Genomic DNA, 11,966 nt, shown 5'->3' with positions numbered 1-11,966 from the left:
AGATTAATAAATATTTTATTTTTTTAATCATGCTTGCAAAAAGTTGCATCAAAATTTAATTTCTAATGTATTTTTTGAGAAATACATATTTAATGTTAGTTTTTAACATTAAATATGTATTTCTCAAAAAATACATTAGAGATTCAATTTTGATACAATTTATTGCAAGCATGATTAAAAAAATGAGATATTATTATTCTTAAAATTTGGTGATTTTTCGTTGAGTATATTTTTTTTTTGTAATTTTTTTGAAAATAACTAATAATATTTTTAAAAAATCACAAAAAATATATACTTAGAAAAAATTACCAAATTTTAAGAATAATAATATCTCATTTTTTTAATTATTCTTGTAAAAAATCACATCAAAATTCAATCTCTAAGGCATTTTTTGAAAATATATATTTACTGTTGGGTATTATTGTTTGTTTTTAAATTATTTAAAGGCATTTTTGTCGATAGTAAAATTCGGGTACATTTTTGTCAGCGTTTGAATAATTCGAAGGCATTTTTAGTGATTAACTCTTCTCTTTAATTTGTCCACTTGATAATATTTTGTACTATTTAAAGAATTTCATTTTTGTTGTTAGTTGGTAGATGACAAACATAGAATTCATTATATATTATATATAATGTGACTTGCAATTTTAAACTTTTGAATTTTTTCTGTTCTTTTATCCATTTAAAAAGAGTGCCCCTAATGTTTTCTTTTTGAATGGGAGTGGGACCTATAAAGCACGGACACTTTGTTGAGTTGTTGTGTCCGCGTGTCAGATACATTTTGGACACGACACTCACCGACACTCGTCCGACACGCGTGTCTGCTGTGTCTAACCGTGTCTTAATAAAAAATAAAAAATTCTTCTTCGAACACACCTGAATACACCTAAATACTATCACGTGTCAGCGTGTCCAGTCTTATTCTTAATATATATTCTTAACATAAATTTAGATATAGTATATATTATTATTTATTAAAATAAAAAAATATTTTAAATATTTGATATAATTAAAATAAGATATTAAAAATAATTAAAAAATTTAATTTATAGTTTAATATCAATAAAATATCAAAATATCATTACAATTTATCTAAAAGATACTTTATATTTTATATGTATGCGTGTCCTCATGTCATGTAAAATTTTAAAATTCACGTGTCGACGTGTCCCTTGTCGTTTCGTGTCCCGTGTCCGTGTCAGTGTCCATGCATCATAGGGTGGGACTAATATATAGAGATGATGTATTGGCTATTTGATTATTTCTATGCTTTTATACTTAGGTTGAGAAGCTTGTAGAGAAATCAAAATTTTAAACTCGAGATTTATTTTGTATTTGAGTATTAATGTGTAAAATAATTATAGAAAAAATATTTATGTTATTATTAATGTTTAATTTGTCTTGTAATAAAAATTGCATACTAAAAAGGACTAAAATTTTATATTGTGCAGTGATAAAGGTAAAATCAGAAAAATAATTTTTTTTTTTAATTTGATAAGGCTATCGCCACGCTTTAAAAATGTGGCCGTATTTCTCTATCGCCACATTTTGAAAGCACAGCTGTATCTCTCACATACAAGCGTGGCAATCTGTAAAAGTGTGGCAAGAAATAAAACATGGCGATAAGTCACCAAAAGCATGGTGATAAAACAATTGCCACGCTAGTAAATGTGACCTTTTAAAAAATATGTCAGTAACTTAAAAAATATAGTAAAAAATTATTGCCACACTTTTTTCAGCTTTTTACCACGTTTTAAAAGCATGATAATAAAACTATTTTTTTGTAGTTGCAATGCATCAACCGAGTCAGTTTTATTTGTTGTTGGAGAAGTAGCAAAAAATGTAGGATAATGTCAATGTGGTTAATGATGACAAATATATTTGACAAGTATATATATATATATATATGTATGTATGTGTGTGTGTGTGTGTAAGTATTCTCCGGCCAGCCTTGACTTCGCAGGCTGAGTTAGGAGTTTGTTATTTTGTATCTTTGACTCTCTATTAAAAAAAAAGATATTAAATAAGATATCAGTCAAAGTCATTGAAAGAAAAGATAAAGAGAGTTATCTAAAAAAGTCAAAAAATTATGTCAAACTCTTTTGTTTGTATTTCTGTTTTGTATACATAATTCTGAAAAGATTCTCTTGCTAAATTGGTGAGCACTTAGTGGTTAAAAGTCTAGAGAATGAACCTAGCTAAATCTAGCTTGACTAAAAACTATGTTTGTATCATATAGAATTTGGTTAAATCCTAAAAAAATTGATGATTGTAATCTTTAAAAAAAAATAAAAATTTTATTACTGTTGTGGTGGAGATTAGATGTAGATCACATTACACATAGTAACTGAAACCAGAATACATGGCTATGTGATTCTCTTTTCTCTACTCTTCTTTTGTTGTCCATCGATATGAGACAAAATAAAATTATCTTCTGCTTTATTAATATCACAGAAGTCACAGCAACCAAAAATAAAAAGTTTACTTTGTTCCTGATCAATCATAAAGAGACAAATTAAAATTGTCTCCTAAAATATCAATTTGATAGACTCACCAACAAATAACTTTAATAACCAGTTTAAAACCAAATTGAACAAATACTTTTAAAAGGTGACTATAAATTCAACCCATTTTCTCTAAACCATTAACATACCTTTAATTATTATTATTATTATTATTATTATTATTATTATTATTGAGCTGTATTTTATTATTGTAACTATTTTTGTGTTTTCTAGCTATTCATTGTAACTATGTCCTAGCTTTATTATTATTAATATTATTTACAAGAAAAAATGTGAGATACTTATTCAAATCCAGCAGGATAGCGTAAATATTTATGACCATATATATATATTCTGGCGAAGAGAATTGCATAGTTGCCACTTAAGGGGGCACTGTGTAAACCACCTTATCGTTTTTGATGCAGCAATATTTCATACAGCCAAAAAGATTGAATGCGCAGCATGGACAACCATGAACTGTAACATAAATTACGTAGTTAATTTCACCTTATATCTATATATTAGTGATATTTTATGTGTATTTGGACATTCTCTCTAATCTACTAGACAAAAATATAGAAATAATAGTCTTTATACTTTAATCAAATTTTTAATTAAATCTTTATAATTTAAAAATTTGTAATTAATTTTTTATAATAGATTAAATCTTTTAATTATGTCATTCCTAACTATTTTTTGGTTAAAATTGTAATTATTTTTTTGAAATATTTATTTTTATGTTTGATATAAGATTAACTATAAAATACTTTTATATTCTAGCTAGAATTATTTTGATTTTTTGAAAATAAAAAACTAATAAAGTTCTAATTATAAATTTTTATTTAATATAAAGATCGAATTACAAACTTTTAAATTATAAAGACTTAATAAAAAATTTGATAAACAATAAGAGCTAACAAACTAATTAAATCACAAACTCATTTTTTATTTTGGAAATAGGGACAAGAAAAATATAAAATTAAGATTTGGTTTTTAAATTTTGTAAAAGAAACAATGAAAAAATAAAATAAAAAAGAAAATATTTTTTTCATAAAATTTAAAAATATAGAATGTTGAAAGAAAATATTTTCCAAACTAAATATGCCATAATATTTTCTGTATTTTGTAAAAGTGGTTATAGAAAATATCTATTTTTTTTTTATTTATTGTCTCTCCATCTTTATATCAGAGATGTTTATCTCAGAATAATAATGAATCTAAAATTAAGAACACATATTAAGACTTTACCTCCATCAATATCATGAATTCCACGAGCCTCTACAATTGCCTTATTCAAAATAACTATGAATACAAAATGTAAGAGACATGAGATAGTAGAAACCAAAGCTTCATTCGTTTTTAACCATCACGTTGATCGGACGCAATTTCTTCTCTTTGTAAACCTTTGATATTTATAATTTGGTCATTCCATTATTTCAATGTAACTGTCCAGCATATTAAAATATTTTATGAGCAATAACGCATCACTGAGTTCGTGATGGACTTTTAATAAGTTTTAAACAATACGGATGCTTGTTTTTTCTTTTTGATACAAACAGTTTATGAGAATTTTATGGAATAATTAAGTAATGGAAAGGTTCTCTTGCAACAGCAACTTCTTGAGGATATATTCATTGCAACAAGGATACACATAAGTAACATTGATTCAGGGATGCAAATATTAAAGGAAAGGCTTGGTGCTAAGAGGGTACTCATTGTGCTTGACGATGTGACTGATTTGGACCAACTCAATGCTTTGTGTGGTAGTGGTGAATGGTGTCGTCCTGGGAGCGTAGTAATCATCACAACAAGACATGGTGATCTTCTTCGAGTGTGTAAACTCACATTCAATCTAGAAGAGATGAATGAGGCTGAATCCCTTGAGCTTTTTAGCTGGCATGCATTCAAACAAGCATGTCCAAAAGAAGAGTTTGTCAAGCTATCTACAGATGTAGTTGAATATTCTAATGGATTGCCACTGGCTCTGGAAGTTCTTGGATCCCATTTGTTTAATATGGGAATAAAAGAATGGGAAAGTGCATTGGATACTCTGAAATCAATTCCCCATGATAAAGTCCAAAAGAAACTACGAATAAGTTTTTCAAAAGAAATGTTGTTTCTACATTGAATCTCAAGTCAATGAAACACCCACTAACACCACAAGCACAAAAGATGTAAGTCAATGGCATTCTTGAAGTTGTATCTTAGCAAATTATCACAAAAATCACAAAGAAATAAGATTTTTGCCAACAAATGTACTTTGATAAGGAATTAATAAATTGAAAGCTTTCAACCTATTTTTATACATCTAATGTGCTGAATGTAAAATTTCTTCTTAAGATTCCACTGATGGGAGCAGAATTTTGGGACTTGGAGATTGGAGATTACTTGGAGATGTTTGATACTGTTTTCAGCAGGTTAATTTCTTTTCATTTCTTTGCTTTATGAGCTTTGGTTGTTGCTTCGATACCAAGGTTGTGTTGCCATGTAATGTACTCTCTTGCTGCTAATCTTCATTCCTTGAGTAATGGAAATTGATGAATTATTGCTGCTATATAGGCCATGTAATTGCAGTGGAAGTGAGGGAGAACCATCAAGTAGTGCTGCACAGGCAACCATTCAAGGACACACTGTACTTGAAGCTCTATGAGGATGTAGCAGAGAAACACTGAAATTGATCAACTGTGTATATATTACCATTAATAAATGCATTTGAAATCCAGAACTAAACACTCCCCCTCTCTTCTCTCTCTCTCCATTTGAAAATTCATCTTTTCCCTTTTTTTTGTTTTAGATAATAGTCATAATATCATTACAAGGTTGAAATATAATCATACTATTAATTTATGTACTTATTTCCCCCCTTTAATGCCATATCATTTATACACTTGCATTATGTAGCACTCACTACAAGAAATAAGGGGTTTAGCCACGAAAAAAATCGTAGCTAAACTCTAAGATAAGCGTAGCAACCATACATTGGCCACGAAAGAATATTTGTGGCTAATCGGGGGGTTGCATTTTCAATTTGCCACGATTTTAACGTTATTAGCCACAGTTTTAAACACCGTGGAGACCTTCAAAGAGCCACAATTTATATATCATTGTCCACGTATAATACCGTGGCTAAATAATTTGTGCAGGCCGGGTTTTTCAGCCACAATTTTTTTGTGGCTAACATTGGATTATTTAATCACACTATTTTCGTGGCTAACTCACTCTGTTTTTCACATACAATCAGTGGCTAATTTGTGCTAATTTGCTCTAATTAAACAATTTTATTAAATTAAAATTATATTTATATATATAACATTAATAACAAAAATCAAACTTTTTAAATATATAATATCTAACATTTTTTCATATAATAATACAAGTCTAAACTTATATATAATAAGAAATAAGAAAAATTTTAACATAAATAAAATAAATTCTAATCCCTTCTAAAATAAATATATTTAAAATTTCAACTATTACTTATTAAATACATAAATTAAATGTCTGGCATATCACTGGATAAACTAGATACTTTATCACTGTATTTTGATAACAAAAATTTATATAGAGCTGCCAACTGAATCTTGCATTGGTTTCTTCATATCCATAGCTTTTTCTCTGAAGTTTCAACCAGCTTCTCTAAATTTATCACACGTCTACATTTTCAGCACCAAAGACTTTTTTTCCAATTTATAACATTGCTCCACTGGGCCATTACACCCAGAAACCTACCAATAAATTTGCGTCGTTATCTCGACTTTGTCCATGCCCATCAAGTTCCATAATGTCTTTTTCATCATTCTTCAAATGCCAAACTTGAATTGTTGTCCTTATTCTTCAAATGCCAAACTTGAATTGTTGTCCTTTTGCCAGTTGTGATTTCTCCCGTAGAAGTGTCTACAATCGAATACAAAATTGAATAAAATAAATAAATTAAATATTAGAACTCAAAAAATCACGTAAAAAAAATTAAAATTTCATATACCTTTGACATTCACGACTAAAGGGTCATTATAATCTTTTCTGGTAGATACAGTTGCTTGAAACTTATTTGGGATGCAACAATGATGAGAAAATGTATTAAAAGATCATCATATCGCCTTCATGAACCTGTAATTTGAAGAAAAGGTGCTTGCTGCTTTTCCAAATAAACTTTGACCTTGTCCTGGCTTGTGTTAATCCTCGCCAAATAAAACCTGGACCACATAAAGGTCAATGAACTATAATTATACTCGCAGGTCACATTGCATTAAAATTGAATTCTTTGTGTATCACTGCACAAAAAACTCTTAAGAAACTTCTGGTTTTGTTTTATTTAATGCATGTATAACATATTTTGGTTCAGGTTTTTATTTTACTTTTTCACTATGAATTATTCACCATCATTTGCTTGTCCTTCCTCTTTCCAATAATTTATGCTTCTCTGAATCTCCCTCTATTTTATATAGAAAGTGGTTGTATCCATAACATTCTGAGTGTGATCAAAACACCACAGGAATCAAACAGCAGATCAATGTGGTTAACCAAACAATTTAACATATTGCCTACAGCATGAAATTTGACCAAATTTGAATAAACAAAAATGACAGAATTGGAATATCTTCACTCAATTATCTTCACATAAGTATCCTGCAGCACATATATTACAGCCCTGTTAAGAAGAATTAAGAAAAGGAAAATATAAAATGACATAAATATAAGTATTTTCAAGTATTTATGACAGAAAAAACAAAATAAGAGGATGAAGCTTTCTTTATGTATTCATAAAGTTCTGTTTCAGTTTGCACTCAAAAGATTTCTCACAAACACAAAGGATAAGTATATAGTACTATGCTGTAACACACAAAATTGAATGGAAACGCTCTACGCTCTATAACCAATAACGGCCATAACAGAATTACCTAACTCAGCCTAATCATTCCTTATAACTAAAATGCAAAAGCACCTGCTACCACAATATTTGCCATATGCACTTCATATTTTTAACATAGTAATTGTTGTTACCATAACCACTGCGACTGCATCAATGCAGCAATTGCAGCCATGTCAACCAATTTTTCCAACAAGTTTCTGCAATTACAGTTATATCCGCCAATTTTTCAGTTATCCACAAAATGCAGTCATTACAAGCCATATATACTCAATTATTATTATTATTTTAATATTATTATTATTATTATTATTTAGCTGTATTGTTTTATTGAAATATCGAAAATTTTGTAAGAGACATGATTCTCCTCCTAAAACCAATGGTCAATTAAAAGGGAAAAAATATCAGTTACTCTAAACGACCATGTGTTGTTCAAAAACTCTGATTTCAGTGACAATTGATATCTCTGCTATCATCAACCGTGGAGTATATATGATTTTGAACCTTTGTGTAATCTTTCACCTATTGACAAATACAATTGTTTAGCTTCACTGGACTATATACAACAGGTTTCCACAATTGCAATAATAACAAACTATAAGAGCAATGATAATAGAAGATGCAGTTCATTTAATTGGTCAAAAATACGAATCAAATTCTGTTTTCTTTTCCTTTGTTCTACAAAGATACACTATCTTTATGAAATCAATTTTAAACCTGATATTTGATTATCTTTTTTTTTATCTTCTCGATTTAATTTATCTTATTTGTAATCTTTTCAAATCTTGAAATTAACTTTCCTTTTTTAAATCAGAAGATATTGATTGATTGAAAGATTTAATTTTAATTTGTCAAACAAATTAACATAATATAAGAAGAGGTGCTTGATTGAATGAAGTATACACATTAACGTAAACTTTCCAAACTTGTGCCAAACTCACGTTCTCTTCAATCTTCATTGCTAAAGAAAAGAATGGAAACGCACAAAGCCAAACTACGCTGCCAATGGTTACAATGCAGACCACGTTCTTCATCCAGCGGCAAGAACAAACTGAAAGAACCTCTCGTGGATTCTGATGATTCTTCCAATGAGGTGCCGTTCTCAAGCAAGAGGAAGGCAGCAACCGCTTTTGGTTACTGTCACGGAATGAGAGAAGGGGCTAACGAGGAGGAGAAGAGGATGATGAATATCAAGAAAACAAAAATAGACTGTTTTATTCAAAATAAACAGTTTGATTTCAATGATGATGAACTTGAAGTTGTTGATATTCTCTTTAACCTCCCCGGGAACTTCTTAGAGAGAGTTAATTTAAAGACTTCAAGCAGTGCTGCGAATTCAACTGCCAGTGCTGACCAAGAACAGGTTTCAAAGGAGGATTCCAAGATGACCGTTAGCTCAATGGATTCTCATTCCAAGAAAGAAACAAAGAAACCAGTCAACACAGAAAGAAACAGCCCCAGTGCCGTGAATTCAGGTCCCAGTGCCTATCAAGAACGGGTTTCAAACAAGAATTCCAAGAAGGTCATTAGCTCAGTGGATTCTCGGTCCAAGAAAGAATCAAAGAAACCAATTAACCAAGAACCCTCTGAATTGCCACAAAATTTCAAGAACCTGATCAGTGATATGGGTGGCAGCAGGATCACTCTGCTTATCCAGAAAACTCTCTATCAATCGGATTTGGATCCGCAACAAAATCGGCTTTCGATTCCGTCACAGCAGGTCAAGGACAAAGATTTCTTGCTTCCTACGGAACTAGAAAGTTTGGAGGAGAAAAACGGAATAAAAGTGAAATTGATCCAACCTTCCCTGGAAATCACCGAGTTGACTTTGATTAAGTGGTTCATGCACAAGGGCCCAGGGTCAAAGAAAGTAAGCATTTCCTATATTTTGAGATCAAATTGGGTCAAAGTTGCAAAGGCTAACAATCTAGAAAAGAATGATGTTGTTCAAGTTTGGTCATTCCGAGTTGACGAGAAATTATGCATGGCAATTGTCAAGCTTTGATTTATTGCTTAATTTTGTTTTTCTTTAATCATTGTTAGCCTAATTTGCTAATTCCGGGAACTATGTCAGACAGATCCCTAATGAACTTTGTTAGTTTTTTCTTTTTTTGGCTGGAATTGTATAAAATTATCTTAATTACAGTTGGAAGAATCAATTACATGTTTTTATGTTTTCTTTTAATTCTAAAAGTTTATTTGTTTTACATTTTCAATGTACTGTTATATATACACTCAAACTACATTGGCATCACAAAATCAGTAATCGACAACGCTATTTACAATGCAATTTATAGTAACTAGTCAACACTGTGGAAGGGTGTTGATTATAAAACTATAAAAATTACTAATTAGAGAGTATTGGCCTCGAGGATGATTAGTTAACTATAAAAATTACAATGCAATTTATAGTAACTAGTCAACACTGTGAATTCAATGGATCCTTCTTGAAAGAACTGAAATTTGGACCAGGTGATGGGAAGCTTCATTATTATCTTTACAACTATCGGATAAGGAATGGGTTGAAGCCATCAGAACTTGGCCTTGTGCTTCTGTAGCTTCAAGTTTTCAGAAAATTTATTGTAATTTATGGATTTTGAATTACAATGGTTTTGCTGACAGACTTTGTATCGTGGTTGCACATGATGCTAGACTTCAAATTTTGCCTGACCATCTGAAGAAAACAAACCTTTTAGACACTGAATTTTATACTGAGGACCTATCTGCTTCAGTTCATGCCTCTCATCTCCATCTATATTTGTTTCCCTGCCTTTGCTCAACTGATTTATTTTCTTCTTAACTTTCCAATTGTCATGACAGGTTTATTGTCTTAGTTGGCTATGAATATTTCCATAACAGATTAAATATGCTTTAGGTGTATGCAAATATTTCTTGTGTTTTACATGTTTTGATAATAAAATTTGAATATCCTCAATCCAAATCCATATCATGGCTTGTAATTAAAAGCCAGACGTAATGGATAATTCGATCTGGATATAATGATTAGCACTTGCTGGATGAAACAGCATTATGTGGTTTATTTATATAGGTGGTGTGACTCTATCAATGTTTATGCTAATTTATTGTCTGTGCAGAAACAATTGCCTTTTGCATATGGTTACATTTTCAAAATAGTTTCTCTGGATCAAGTAAAGTGACACTAAAATAATTAGAATCTCATAATTAAAATTGTGCACTTTTTCCTCTGGATCAATTAATATACTTGCTTAAATTACAAGTAACTGCACATTTTTCTTCTTTTGTGCATAATTTATTGATCTATCCTTTACATCCCCCCCCCTTTCCAAAGGGCCAATGTTGGTATTCTTCCCTCTCTTTCAAATTTTGATGCTGCTTCTGAACCTTCAACTATATAGTTTCCGAATTTGAACATTGCTTGAGTTGGTATCATTCTGCCTCTTTATAGAAGGCTGTAATGTTGCATTCTTGCTGTATCCAATCCTCGTCATTGGGAGACTCCTTGCTGCATTCTAATTGGCGCAGTGTTGCTTTCATCAAAACTTTCTTTTTGCTGAAACACAATACACAGATAATACAGAATGATAATTTACTTCACTCCAATGTTTGTCAATGATAATTAACTTCTAAATTCAACAGATATTTTAGAGTGAAAAAACAATGAAACTCAAAAGCTTGGAATTGGAAGCTCAAGGCAACCCGAAAAGCTGTTACTGAAACAATTTGGAATATCTTCACTCAATTATCTTCACATAGGTATCCTGCAGCACATATATTACAGCCCTGTTAAGAAGAATTAAGAAAATGAAAATACAAACGGACATAAATATAAGTATTTTCATGTATTTATGACAGAAAAAACTAAATAAGAGGATGAAGCTTTCTTTATGTATTCAGAAAGTTCTGTTTCAGCTTGCACTCAAAAGATTTCTCACAAACACAAAGGATAAGTATATTCTATATAGTACTATGCTGTAACACAAAATTGAATAGAAACGCTATAACGCAACTAACCTTTAGCGGCCATAACACAATTACCAAACTCAGCCTAATCATTCCTTATTACTAAAATGCAAAAGTACCTGCTACCACCATATTTGCCATATGCACTTCATATTTTTAACATAGTAATTGTTGTTACCATAACCACCGCCACTGCATCAATGCAGCCATGTCAACCAATTTTTCCAACAAGTTTCCGCAATTACTTTTATATCCGCCAATTTTTCAATAATCCACAAAATGCAGTCATTGCAAGCCATATATACTCAATTATTATTATTATTATTATTATTATTATTATTATTGTGCTGTATTTTTTTATTGAAATCTCGAAAATTTTGTAAGAGACATGATTCTCCTCCTAAAACCAATGGTTAATTGAAAGGGGAAAAATATGAGTTACTCAAAACGACCATGTGTTGTTCAAAAACTCTAATTTCAGTGACAATTGATGTCTCTGCTATCATCAATCGTGGAGTATATATGATTTTGAACCTTTGTGTATAAATCTTTCACCTATTGACAAACACAATTGTCTAGCTTCACCTATTGTTGTTCAAAAAACTCTAATATCAGATTTTATTGAGTTTAAATTACATTCCAACCCTTAAATT

At 30.3% G+C, this 11,966-nt stretch overlaps 1 protein-coding gene and 1 long non-coding RNA gene across 2 annotated transcripts in view; both read left to right on the top strand.

The window, feature by feature from the left end:
• The window catches only part of LOC110267877, a 13,017-nt gene extending 5,679 nt beyond the window's left edge, over positions 1–7,338 (top strand). The window contains exons 2-3 of the long non-coding RNA XR_002355832.1: positions 755–761; positions 7,328–7,338. This is a non-coding gene — a long non-coding RNA (uncharacterized LOC110267877). The remainder of the gene's footprint in view (positions 1–754; positions 762–7,327) is intronic.
• LOC110269262 (B3 domain-containing protein At1g05920-like) lies at positions 8,345–9,376 on the top strand. The gene has a single exon (XM_021116967.1). It carries the CDS (start codon positions 8,345–8,347, stop codon positions 9,374–9,376), a length of 1,032 nt encoding a protein of 343 aa, XP_020972626.1.

The sequence above is a fragment of the Arachis ipaensis genome, chromosome B02, assembly GCF_000816755.2.
Source record: "Arachis ipaensis cultivar K30076 chromosome B02, Araip1.1, whole genome shotgun sequence".
Taxonomy (NCBI): Eukaryota; Viridiplantae; Streptophyta; class Magnoliopsida; order Fabales; family Fabaceae; genus Arachis; species Arachis ipaensis.
This window is presented reverse-complemented; position numbering and strand designations above follow the sequence as displayed.

What these genes read in the sequence shown, in the direction of transcription:
- LOC110269262 (XM_021116967.1), top strand. Translation starts at nt 8,345, where the DNA reads ATGGAAACGCACAAAGCCAAACTACGCTGCCAATGGTTACAATGCAGA.